Source organism: Asterias rubens, chromosome 7 (genome assembly GCF_902459465.1).
Source record: "Asterias rubens chromosome 7, eAstRub1.3, whole genome shotgun sequence".
In the NCBI taxonomy this organism is placed as follows: domain Eukaryota; kingdom Metazoa; phylum Echinodermata; class Asteroidea; order Forcipulatida; family Asteriidae; genus Asterias; species Asterias rubens.
Genome location: NC_047068.1, coordinates 11,071,734 through 11,084,683, shown reverse-complemented (window position 1 = coordinate 11,084,683; position 12,950 = coordinate 11,071,734). Strand labels below are relative to the sequence as shown.

The 12,950-nt window shown below is 37.8% G+C and overlaps 1 protein-coding gene across 2 annotated transcripts; it reads right to left on the bottom strand.

The window, feature by feature from the left end:
• Positions 1-5,529: 5,529 nt before the first annotated feature.
• Positions 5,530-11,255, bottom strand: LOC117292107 (mpv17-like protein). Of its 2 annotated transcripts, none has more exons than XM_033774028.1 (5): positions 11,178-11,255; positions 9,327-9,689; positions 7,874-7,974; positions 6,909-7,007; positions 5,530-5,949 (listed from the first exon to the last, which is right to left on the bottom strand). In XM_033774028.1, the coding sequence occupies exons 2-5, from the start codon at positions 9,661-9,663 to the stop codon at positions 5,914-5,916; spliced, it is 573 nt and encodes a 190-aa protein (XP_033629919.1). In that variant the 5' UTR covers positions 9,664-9,689; positions 11,178-11,255; the 3' UTR covers positions 5,530-5,913. The 2 variants fall into 2 exon arrangements, with proteins under 2 accessions (XP_033629919.1, XP_033629920.1); XM_033774029.1 differs by lacking the exon at positions 11,178-11,255 and adding an exon at positions 11,014-11,163.
• Positions 11,256-12,950: the final 1,695 nt, after the last annotated feature.

Sequence of the window (12,950 nt, the reverse complement as noted above, 5' to 3'; positions counted from 1 at the left end):
CTCCTTTGAGGCCACATTTCCATGTTTATGGGGGGAGGGGGTAATGTTTATTTTGTTTGTACTGCTAAAAAAGCACTGACTTACCACGATGACCGACTTGAGCTGCGGTAATACTAATGTGGTCTGGGATTGGTGTTAAATTTAATTTAGACTGGGGGGGGGGGATGGGGACTGAGATCTTTTTGCGGGAGGGCAAATACATACCCCCCCCCCCTGTAGTGCCATTGCTAATGTTCAAGGAACTTTTTCATTGTAGGGTAAAGGCGTTTTATATGTATTCAAACATTTTGAGTTCATTTGTCTGTTAAATAACACTATAAGACCTGTTGTCTATTTTTCAAAATACTATTTGCTTTCAATAAATGTATAATTTAACATCTTTTAGTACAAAAAAATATTAAAAATTGATGCGGTTCCCGCTGCTAAATGTAAGATTCGAACTGCCTCTAGCCACTGGGCAATTGCAGTGGTCTAGTTTGTAAGACATCTGCTCTAAAATGGCAACAGTCGTGGGTTCGAATCCAACTTGAGTTATATGTCTGCGGTGTTTTTTTCGAGACTCGGGGGGAAAGTATGAAGTATTCAGTGCTTTACACATAAATTGGTGTATTATATGGGTTATGTTGAAAAAAGAGGACATGATCAACTACATTCAGTCGTGTTTGACCATTACGTTAGAGGACGCCTAATGTGCTTTCTGTTGTTCCTGTATTGAAGCAATCCCTATTGGTTTTGTACTCAAATGATTAGTGAGGATCCATGAAAACAGAACCAGTGAGGACTTATTGTCCCTATTGAAAAATGTCCTAGAAGGGTAGGCCACACAAACCCACTTAACATTGTATAAAGTTTATCAGTATTTTGTGGCACAATGTTTGAAGAAGAACGCTGCAGCTGCTAAAAAATAATTTATGAAATTTGTCAAAATATTTATTATTTAACTTATTACAGATCGTAAATTGAATTTCCCATGCTATGTATTTGCAGTCGAATGCATTTTTGGTATTTAATTTCTAATTTAAGTTGTTATTTCTTCCAGCGGAGCCCGATTTCACAGATCTGCATAAGCAGAAAATATTGCTTAAATCTTTTTGCGCAGAAAAAAATAGCAGAATACCAGTCACAAATTTAATGTGTGACATGGAAGTTTGGCTGCTAACCTCAATCTTGTAAGCATAACTTTGTTGTGCTTAGCTACTTTTTTTTGTGCTAAAGCAGCTCTATGAGATTGGGCCCATATCTTTAATTTATTAGGCCTTTTGTACTTGGAATGTGTACAACAGAATTTGATTGTTGAAGCCTGTTTTTATTTCGTTAACTTTCATGTGATGGATTTAAATGTAGTGTACACTTTTGGTAATTATTGACAAGTAAAAGGCACTGGACGCCTTTTGGTAATTGTCAAAGACCAGTCTTCTCACTTGGTGAATCCCAACATATGCATAAAATAACAAACCTGTGAAAATTTGTCATCGAAATTGCAAGAGATTAATGAAGAAAAAAACACCCAGCTGTTTGCACGAATTTGTATGCTTTCATGTGCAAAATTTGTTTGCTGTCATATTTATATTATAAAAAGCTTCAGTTGAAGTGGGAGTTACTTCAAAGGGATTCCTTTCTCACAACGTTTCATACTATCAACAACTCTCCATTGCTCGTTACCAAGTTTTTTTGCCAACAGTTATTTGGAGTAATTGGCAATAGTGTCTATGCCTTTAAAGACAGTGAAATCATACTTTGTAATGTCTCCCTTTGAAGTAATGTAGTTCAAGGGAAAGAGGTAATAATTCACCCCAAAAACAAAAAAGGCTTCAGTCTCAGGCATCTGAAAGCAAACAATTTGATACAAAAAGAGTGTTTTTCTATTATTTTCTTAGAAATTTCATGAGCAATTCAGCCCATAGGCCCTAAATTTACAGGTTTGTTATTTTGGGATACACCAAGTAAAGATACTGGCCATTGACAATTTCCATAGGTGTACAATGCCTTTTAGTATATTTTGCCTTAATTTGTTCAAATTGCATTTGATGACATATGCATATATGGCAGAATAGTTGTTTATAATATTTTTTAAATATTTAAGAAGTTTAAAGATTATATTATATTTGTTGCCTTCCAAAAGAAATTCTAACTATTAATATAAAAACAGTTTCTTCCAAATGTATTTTATGGGTTGTGTATTTTGAGTAGACTTTCTGGATTTTTTGTTTTTTTTAGAAGTGCAAAATAAAATTGAGAGTTCCGGCCAAAGAAACCAAAACTCATTTTTGTTCTTCACAAAATAGTTTAAGTTTGAAGATGTGTAACCTTTTAAGTTGACAACCATATGAAGAAGGGTTCGTTTTTGCCTCGTTTCACTTGTTGGGAATGGTGGAAAAGCAGTAAAGACATCCACTCAAGATTGAGGGAGGAGGTTTAAAGAATGTGAGCTTGATTGGTTCCCCTAGATCCAAACCCTCCAAGATGGTACACTTTTCAGGAGGTCAACAGACCCTGTGCATTACAAATGTGGAATATTTCTTTTGTCTCTTTAGTCATTGCTTTACTTCCTTCAAGAAAACTTGAAGGTTCAAGGAGATTTTGAGAAATCCTTAGAAACTACATACCTGAAGAATGCAAAACAACTATTTTAGGTCCCAAAAAGTATATAGATTTTTTTCCAGAGGGTTCGGGAAACCACAGACTTCACGATATAAGTAAGTAGACTATATAAATACAAAAATTGAGTAGGGAACCAAAATGATTGCCACAAAAGATCAAATTAGTCCGGATGTCTATGCTAGAAGGTAAAATGTTGTTGGTTCTACTCCCACCAAAGTCACCTATATAGCTGTTTTCCAGTGGACTCGGGGGGGGGGGGGGGGGGAAGCTACTGATCAAACAATGCTTCGTGAGAAACACTTTCCCTACACACGACGTATCAGCTCAAATTTTGGTGCTAAACCTCCTTATTTCTATTGTAAGGACCTTGTCACACGACACAACTTTTGCAGGCAACTTGGAGGCAACCAACTGCTGGTGGATGCTACAGGACCACTCTGGGTACGGTAGCACACGAGTCATTTTTTCAAACCATGTCTTACGATCCCCCAAGAATGTGTACATGTGAATGGATTCTCTTCTTGGAGATTGCCTGGAACTGGTTGCAAGTAAATTGCCCAGTGTGACATGTTAACCTTGGGCCAGAAATCCTTGTCCATGCATTGTGCTTAATGGGCAATGTGTAAAAGTACACGACAAGTAACGCACATAATTCAATGCATCTGTAAAGCGTACCGAGTTATCCTCAAAAAAATAATTGTCTACATTGCTCCGTTTACATTTTCAGCGCACCTTGCACAATGCTACTACTCCCAAACCCACCAAGCTTGTATCAACCTGCAACCGTGGACCTCCTATTGTCCCTCTTTTGTTATTGGTCCCCGTTTTTTAAGTGTATACCTAATCACACACACACAAGCTTGTGTACGCCTGCAACCGTGGACCTTCTATTGTCCCTCTTTTGTATACTCTAAATTTTGTGCAACAGCTCCCATTGGCTTTGTAAACGTTTTCCAACTGTGGACCAGTATTCTCACTTGGTGTATCTCTATGCACAAAACAACAAACCTGTGAAAATTAAAGCTCAGTTGCTCGTCGAAGTTGCGAGATAATAATGGAGAAAAAAAACCTTGTCAAACGAAGTTGTGTGCTTTCAGATGCTTGATTTCGAGACCTCAAAATCTAAATCTGAGGTCTCGAAATCAAATTCGTGAAAAATTACTTCTTTCTCTAAAACTCTGTTACTTCAGAGGGAGCCGTAGTGTCCACTGCCTTTAAACATGCAGGTCCCTGGTTGAATGCGTATATACCAACTCGCTATCACCTACTGGGGTTGGGGGGTCTACCTCTTGTACCAAGACTAATTAACCCTTTTTTATGTGAGCCACTGTTCCTGAAACCACTAAAAAAGAACAATTTACAAGATTCAGACAAGTAAAGTTCTATCATTTTATAATTCAATAGTACATTTGCATACATACATATTTACGTAAACCTGCTTAAAAGAGAGAGTTCAAAAAGTAGCTTACAACATTTTAGAATTTTTCTAAAGAAGTTTAATAAAAGATTGTTATAAAAGCTTATTTATAAAAGCTTTCACCCGTATATTCTTTCAGCTCTGGTAAAGGTTCAATGACAATTCAAAATGCTAAAATATCAATTTTCTTCTCAGAATGATGTCAACATTCAAGTTGAACTTTTAATCTGTTGATATTAATTTATTTAAAAAATTATGAAAAATACTCAAGAAGAATAGAATTATAGACAAAATACAGTATAAAGTGTCATAGAAAATATGGAAGATATGAGCAAAAAGATTCAATTGTGTTATTTTTTTAATTAACAAGGCAGCCTCATAGCATTTAAAAAATTTGTTTTTTAATAAAATACATCTGATTAATTTCCGATGGGAAAACTATATCAAAATAAAGTTTTTCAAACTTTAGAACTTTTTAATGAGAACAAGGAACGAATTTGTAGCTTTATAATTAGGCCTAATGTTTTTTTAATGAACATAATGCAGAAAACTGCAAAGTGGGTATAAGCTAGAAAATTTGCATAAATGCCATAATTATGTTCTATAAATACAACCAAACAACAAAAAGTGACTAAAACTTGCATGTCATTACCTGTCATTAAAAAAAATGATTTGGCATTTCTATATTTCAGTAATTTTCAGTCATTTTAATTTAACCTAGTTAAACAATAAACAAACTTAAACTACTTTTGCAAAAAATAGTTTATGGCCTGACATTGCGACCCTAGCAGAGTTTTTCTCGAAGGCCAAATTTGTTTATTTGATAGCCTTCGAGAAAGACTCTGCTAGGGTTGAAACGTCAGGCCATTAACGATTTTTTGCATTCATACCATCGGTCCTGAGTTGGTTGGTAAGAATTGTTTGCAACAGGTAATTCTATTTTCTCAACAATTTCTTTTGCATGATTTGCAGATGGTAACAGTGTTAACTGATGCATATAACCTGGAATAAATCTTGTGAGTTCCCTTCTACTCAAAGGTAGGGTCATAACATGTAGATTGGTTTGTGTCACCATAGAGCTGAATAGGCAAAACTATCAAGAAAGATCAAATAAAAAGTCACTTGAGAGTTTCATTGAAACATTGAAACAAATTTCAAGGTAATTTGACATGAACATCGAATCGATCAAGGTATGCTGGTGACAGCGGGTACCAACTATGGCCCCAGTATGGAAGAAACTATAAATAAATATTCATAAATACCCCAGACAGTTTCGCTACTCCTATTGGTGGAGAGCGCGTCAAGTGGGGGTGATTAAATGGTTGATAATGACCAGCTGGAGCTGTTTATATAAAACCGGCTAGCTTCCGCATGTCAGACGCGCGCGTACGCTAATACTATCACGCGGAACGCGCAATTCATAGCTAATTAATTAAGTAACTGCGTGTAATCTATTTCGTAATCTATTTCTAATAGAAAAAATGAAAACATCTTTCCACAAGAATCCTTAAACATCAGAACCCTAGAGAGTCTGTCATTCTTGTACAGTGAGTTGTAAAAGTGAAGCCAAATTCCTTGAATCACAACTAGCAAACAGCAAGCTGGCAGCAATTTGGTTGCATCATGTAATTCGCTTCCCATTTTGCATGAAGTATGAACCAAGCGTTAGACTCTGTTAAAACTGGTACATGCATGCCACCAGCCTCAGCACAATTTAAGGCAGTACTAATAAGGCCATCAAATCAGTAAAAAAATAACGGATTCTGAAGGACGTCACGAATAGTAACAATTATTGTTTAGAACAGATACAAATTAGGGGCCATACCCGGCACTCAAAGTGTTGGAATCCTGTTAATGTGGTTTGTAGTAGAAAATAGTTCTCCCTACATTGCTGTCTAAACTGGAACCACTTTCTCCTCTTTGTGCATACTCTGCAATAGAAAGAAAAAAAAGAGAAAAAAAAAAAAACTTAAACTCTAAAACTATATTTGTAGAAAAACAAATTGTGTAAATATTTTTTTGAAATATGCAACAGCCCAATCCTGAAGCCATAGCTATTGCCAAAGTGAATTACTTGGCCTTACAATCTTATTGGCACAAAGCTACAGCTTACAGGTCTGTATTTTAAAGACAGTATTATTATAATAATCATAATTTCTTTTTTTTAACTACATATTTTCTCGGGCCAATGTCAGCTAAAATTCATTAAATTTATTACCATGCCTTCAAATTCACCATAATGGGTACCAGTCTAGTTTCCTTCTAGCCTCGGTTTGGTCACAGTGAGTTGAAATGGACGATTTTCCAGGTCAGCAGGTAAAGTCCTTTTTAGAATATCCAAACAACAAAATGCTGGCTACATTTAAGAAATCATGCTTTTTATTCAGCAGCACCTAATCTATGGAATAATTCGTCAACTTAGAACTTCCCTTCTAAAAAGGAGCATTTGGTGATGTAATAATAATAATAATAATAATAATATTAATAATTAAAATAATAATAATAATAATAATAATAATAATAATAATAATAATAATAATAATAATAATAATAATAATAATAATAATAATAATAATAATAATAATAATGTGCGGTGTGTTTTGTATCTGTCGGTTGTTATGATTAATACTTTTTTTTTTACTTTGTACCTAAGATGCATTGTTTTTGACAGCATTATGATGTTTATGCACCTTTTTTTGTCAATAAGGCTTTAATTTCTATTTTGTTTATGGTTTTACTGAGGTGTTCTTTTTCCTAAACTGACTTTGTGTTTTTCTTATGCCATTTTTACTGTTATGAGCCATCAAACAGGCGGGTCCTGGAGAGAGCGCAATATAAATTCAATTGATAATTGTTATTATTATTATTGTTATTATTATTATTTACTTACAATTCTCTTCATGAAGCAGAGGATATTAGACCAGACCATACTCAGCGTGGCGACGTAAACAACTCGGAAGTGGGGAGGTAGAAACAGGAAATTGACGGTCTGTCATTTTTGGAGAAAGTTTTAAAGTCAGTTTATAAGATATTCAGGAGGAAATACAACATTAGCTTTGGGTGTGGGAACAACACTTTGAGACAATTGAAAATGGTTTAATTCTAAAGACTTACATTAAGAAACCTCTTCAGCAAAGAGGATTAGAAGGATTCGGGGGATTTTTTTATTTAAAAACGCCAGCAATAAATATTTGGGGAAAACAAATGTTTTTAATTCAATTTAAAAAAAGTATATGCATCTAGCAATTCTTTACTAGTCTTGGTACAAGACGTTCATGTTGAATAGGCACTCGTCAATCAGTCAATCAATCAATCAGAGGATGTTTATAGAGCGCCAAAATCAACCATAATCATTCAAAGGGGCTCAAGAGTGTTGGATGAAATTAATATCGATACACTTGTTGGAAAAGATAATGCTTGAAAAGTTTCTTGAACAAAAAAAAGTGTTAGCATCCTTGATGTGATTAGGGAGAAATTTCCATTCTTTTGGTTCAAAACAGGAGAATGAGCTAAATGACACAGCATGGGTTCTGGGCACGATAAACTGAGGAGAAGATGTGGATGATCTAAGCTGTCTGCGTTGTGGTTGCAGCTGTAGTAATTGTCAGATATGTACAATGGCGACTATTTATGGAGAGCTTTGTACACGCATCGCGACTATTCCACATATAGAGGGCGATTCTGGAAGCCAGGAACCCACTGTTTTGGATGTTTGAGTGGGATGTGATGGTCTAGAAGTTTTCCCCAAAAACGCCATTACTGTTTGATAGTAATGTGCGTGGAGCAGAGCAGGGGATCGCGATAGTTGAGTGACAGTCAACAAAAACGGCTTGCACCCAGACTTGAATTGTTTACCTGTGCCAGTGGCCAAAAGCAACAGCTGGCAGTGTATGTTGGGACAAACTTCTCCTTCAATTCAGCAGAAATATCTTCTGTGCGTTCCATAATACTGGATCCTGCAAATGACCCACAAAACACAAACAAAATTATGTTATAGTAACAACAAGTTCTTATTATACACATTTTACACAAAAACAGAATTAATGCCCTTTACATTAGTGCCCTGGGCCATGCCTGGGCATTGGGTCAATAAAAATTCCTTTAATCTTTCTCCAGCACCCTGAAAAGTATTCTGAACCCCAGGCAACCGCAGCGCTCCAGTGGCCTTTTCATACACAATTTCAACCTCTACCCTTGCAGGTATCCATTTATGCCCCTGGGTGTTCATACATAATTTCAACCTCTACCCTTGCAGGTACCCATTTATGCCCCTGGGTGTTCATACATAATTTCAACCTCTACCCTTGCAAGTACCCATTTATGCCCCTGGGTGTTCATACATAATTTCAACCTCTACCCTTGCAAGTACCCATTTATGCCCCTGGGTGTTCATACATAATTTCAACCTCTACCCTTGCAGGTACCCATTTATGCCCCTGGGTGTTCATACATAATTTCAACCTCTACCCCTAAAGGTACCCATTTATACCCCTAGGTGAAGAGAAGCAATTATAGTCATGCATCTTGCACAAAGCAACCAGGACCCAAACCCCCACATCAATCAAGCGCCAGGACTTGAATTTGATGCTCATTGCTCTACCACTCGAGACGACCATGAGACCCTACAAATTTCCCTTGAACCGCTTTAAAAATGCTAAAGGGTTGAATGTCATTTGCTTGTGAAACACTATTGGTTTATATTCTATGTACAAATTTTGTGACATGTATGTTAAAGGTACTGAACACGTTTGGTAATTGTCAAAGACCAGTGTTCTCACTTAGTGTATACCATCATAAGCATAAGTTAACTAGCCTGTGAAAATTTGGGCTCAATTGGTCATCGAAGTTGCGAGAAAATGATGACAGAGAAAATACCCTTGTTGGACGAGTTTGTGTGCTTTCAGATAAAAATAAAAGACTTCTAGCTAGAAGTCTTTTCTTATTTAAGTGAGAAATTACCTCTTTCTCAAAAACTACATTACTTAAGAGGGAGTCGCTTCCCACAATGTTTTATACAATCAACAGCTCTCCAATGCTCGTTAACAAGTCAGTTTTTAAGTTAATATTTGTTTCGAGTAATTACCCAAGGTGTACCTTCCCTTTAATTCGTAATGTACCTTGTACCATCCTTGGCGCTGTTTTTATTGAATTTAAATTTAAATTTAAATAAACCATTTCAATCAATCAGTCAATCAATCAATGGTGAGGGCAAGATAGGGGGCAAGGGTTCTGAGCAGCAAGGGGCCCACCGCCCTTGCCCTTGGCCACCCCTCCCCCTGGGTTTGGGGCTACATGGTTTACTACTTACCAACGTAAAAAATGCTTATAAACAACGGAGCAGACACCAGTTGGTCAAGGATGACTTTCTTTGCAACTGCGAGTTTAGCTGCCCCTGGAAGCGCCCTATCTAGCCACCTGTACCAGTAGAACCCAATGGGGCCATAGGCACACCCACCGATCACCATCATCCGCCCAACTCTTGGCCAGTCGTACTTTTCACAACCAGCTATGGTCTGCTGCATCGTCTCAGCCACGCCCAGGATCGTTCCGTAGGTGATGGAGTTTGCAATCGCTGGATGCCTCGAGGCGAAACCCTTGGCCGATAGGTAGAGTCTGGAACCCAGTCTTCCTGATGCAGCAGCCATGGTTGTTCAATCAATTGCTGACTGGTCTGCAGGGATAAGAAATATTTGGAAACGAAAACGCGAGGAGCCAATATTAACTATTAAAATAAGTGGGCCTTGCAAAGAGACTGATAAAACTCTCATAGAAAACCACAATAAGTTAGGCTTCTAAAATGATTTTTTACCCCTTTAAGTTTGTCTCGACTTGCAATTTGGCTCACAAATGATAGATTCACAGATCTTGTGTTTCTTTATTTGGATGAGAAACTTCAAACTTTTATCTGAATTATTCAGACGCATCGGGTATTTTGCACTATCTATGGAGCTATACTATATACACAAAGTAGAACCATGCACCACCTGTACAATAGACCCTAGACCACCTGTTATGGCTATCTTTTAATAAATCAGTCTCACCACAGTAATGGCGACGGTGATGGGAGACCGATTTTTTTACAAGAGAGCCATAACAGCTCAACAAGGTGGGTTAGTAGTAGACCCAGTAAGTGGGGCGCTGTACTCCTTTTTTGCGAAATTTGTCATATCAATATCAAATTTTGAAAAAACAGCACCCCAACACGGCTGGGTCTAAAGCAGTTGCGATAATGTAACCCTCCTCCCGAATTGGCGGAGCCGGAGGCCCGCGGCTCCGCCGTCAGAAGGGTTACGTTATCGCAACTAGGTCTACAGAACACCAGCAGTAATACTGTAGTACTTACAATAGTAATAGTTTGTGATGAAATAACTGCTGTGCTGGTTCTTCAGGCCTACTGGTTCCTTGGTTGGTGCATGGAGGTATGATTGGGTGGCAGATATAGTTGGGCCGTCAACTGATCACTCAAGTTGGGACTGTCCCAACTACTGAATTTTTAGTTAGTTGGGACAGCCTCTACCTGAGCCGTCCAGTTTCATTGCCTATTTCTATCTCCATATGGTCATACTAGAAGTATGACTGATAATGACTGAACATTTCGAAAATTTTGTCATTATCACGATATTAAATGACAATATTTTACTAGTAAAAGGAGTACCACCAGCGCCCAATCAGCTACTGGGTGTACTGATAGAGCATTAAGCAAAGATAGAGCTAGTATTGTAACTAAAAACTTCTCCTCTACACTACTACTCCTAGAACTATTTCGGTAACGGGAGACGATAGCGGAACAAAACTGAAGTGAAATAGCTAGGACTCTTTTAGGAGTAATAATAACATTAACAGGTATTAGAAACGCTCCCCATTGAAAACTATACAGAGCGCTTACAAAAACTGAAAAATAAATGCACAATAAAACAACAAAAACTTATCGAAAAAGCTACATACACAATGTAGGTCTACTAACTAACCCACTACATTACTTAAGTAATACTAACCACTGTAATTTACAGCTTCTTGCGCGCCCGTGTGGGCCTAGTTCATGATGAGTTTAGATGCGCGATATTCGACCCTCCATCCTCCCCTCACAAACTTTTTATAAAGAACTTCACTTGGAAATCTAAATTAAATGGTTGAAAATTCAGAATCAATGCATATTTACCGTTATATGGGTATTCGTTCTCGGCAACTTGTTTTCCCCAGGGGTCAGATTCACCTGTTCACAGCTGTACACCCATTTAGATTACACATGCATGAACTGTTAAGTCAAAAGAGGGCGCTATTTAGAGTTAACAAGGGGGTGCCCGGGAAATTGTTTATTTTTTATTTATTTTAATTCTTCGGACAAAAAAAGCAAAACAATAAATCAAGCACAGGCCGTCGAGGGAAAGGCAAGAGTGAAAAAAATAACTGTCTTCAAAAAAGATGAGCCCTCCCAGACCTAGCTCATTAAAAAATACAAATTTATATACTATACATTAAAGATTCTAAAATTGCAGTAAAAGTTTAAACAAAAGATGGCAAATGTTTGAAATGTTTGAGGATGGCAAATTCTAGACACACCAGACAAATTGTTGCCTGGGCTGATCTGAACCCTGTTCATATCCACGAACCTCGAGGTGTGACGTCAGATGAAGCTAAGGGGTACCCGAACCGTAAAGTCAACTTAATAATAATAATAATAATACACGGTTTTTATATAGCGCTTTTTCACGGGGTGCTCAAAGCGCTTCCGACATTATTACCCCTGGTCACTGGGCCTTAAATCATTCCTTAAACCATCTCAGCTCCCTGGGGAGTATACAGCCTGTGCGACAATTATATGCGCTACATGGCTAAACCAATCACAAGAACCATGTCTGCCCTCACAGGTACCCATTTACCCCTGGGTGGAGAGAAGCAATAGTTAAATGTCTTGCTCAGGGACACAAGTGTCACGACCTGGACTCGAACCCACACTCTGCTGAACAGAAGCATCAGAGCTTGAGTTCGGTGCTCTTATCCACTCGGCCACGACACCCCGCAAACTTAAATTCAATTGACTTTTTTGTAATAAAAAAAATAAATAAAAAATAAAACTTTATCCAGGTATCAGTTTTTAAGGAAAAACTGGAAACTACATGTCATTCTCAATGTGTCCAATATATGTCAGGTCAGCTGTCAAGAATGTTTGCATAATCATTACCAAGACTAGTTAGACCAAACTCTTGTTTAAACCGGTGTGAGGCAACAGATTCTGCGTCCCTCCATCAGGCGAACTGTGTAGGCCTACAAGCTTAAAAAAGCGCCCCTTTTTAAATTAATAACATCCACCTCCAGCCCATAATATAGCGCATAACACATGGTGATTAAAGGCAGTGGACACTATTGGTAATTGTCAAAGACTAGCCTTCACAGTTGGTGTATCTCAACATATGCATAAAATAACAAACCTGTGCAAATTTGAGCTCAATCGGTCGTCGAAGTTGCGATCGAGATAATAATGAAACAAAAAATAACCCTTGCAACACGAAGTTGTGTGCGTTTAGATGGTTGATTTCGAGACCTCAAGTTCTAAACTTGAGGTCTCCGAAATCAAATTCGTGGAAAATTACTTCTTTCTCGAAAACTATGGCACTTCAGAGGGAGCCGTTTCTCACAATGTTTTATACCATCAACCTCTCCCCTTTACTCGTCACCAAGAATTATTTATGCCAATAATTATTTTGAGTAATTACCAATAGTGTCCACTGCCTTTAACACATGTCCCTTTGCGCATGTAGAGTTAGTCTTGGTTCCAAGACCATTGGTGTTGCGCGGTCACACACAACCAACGTTCTATGCACGGCAAAAACTGTACGCACTTGTAATGAAATAACGCTAGCGGGCGCTCTGTTTCTCTGACTCGGGGGGTCCCCGTACCCCCCCCCCCCCCCCCGCTCCCCGTACATACCAG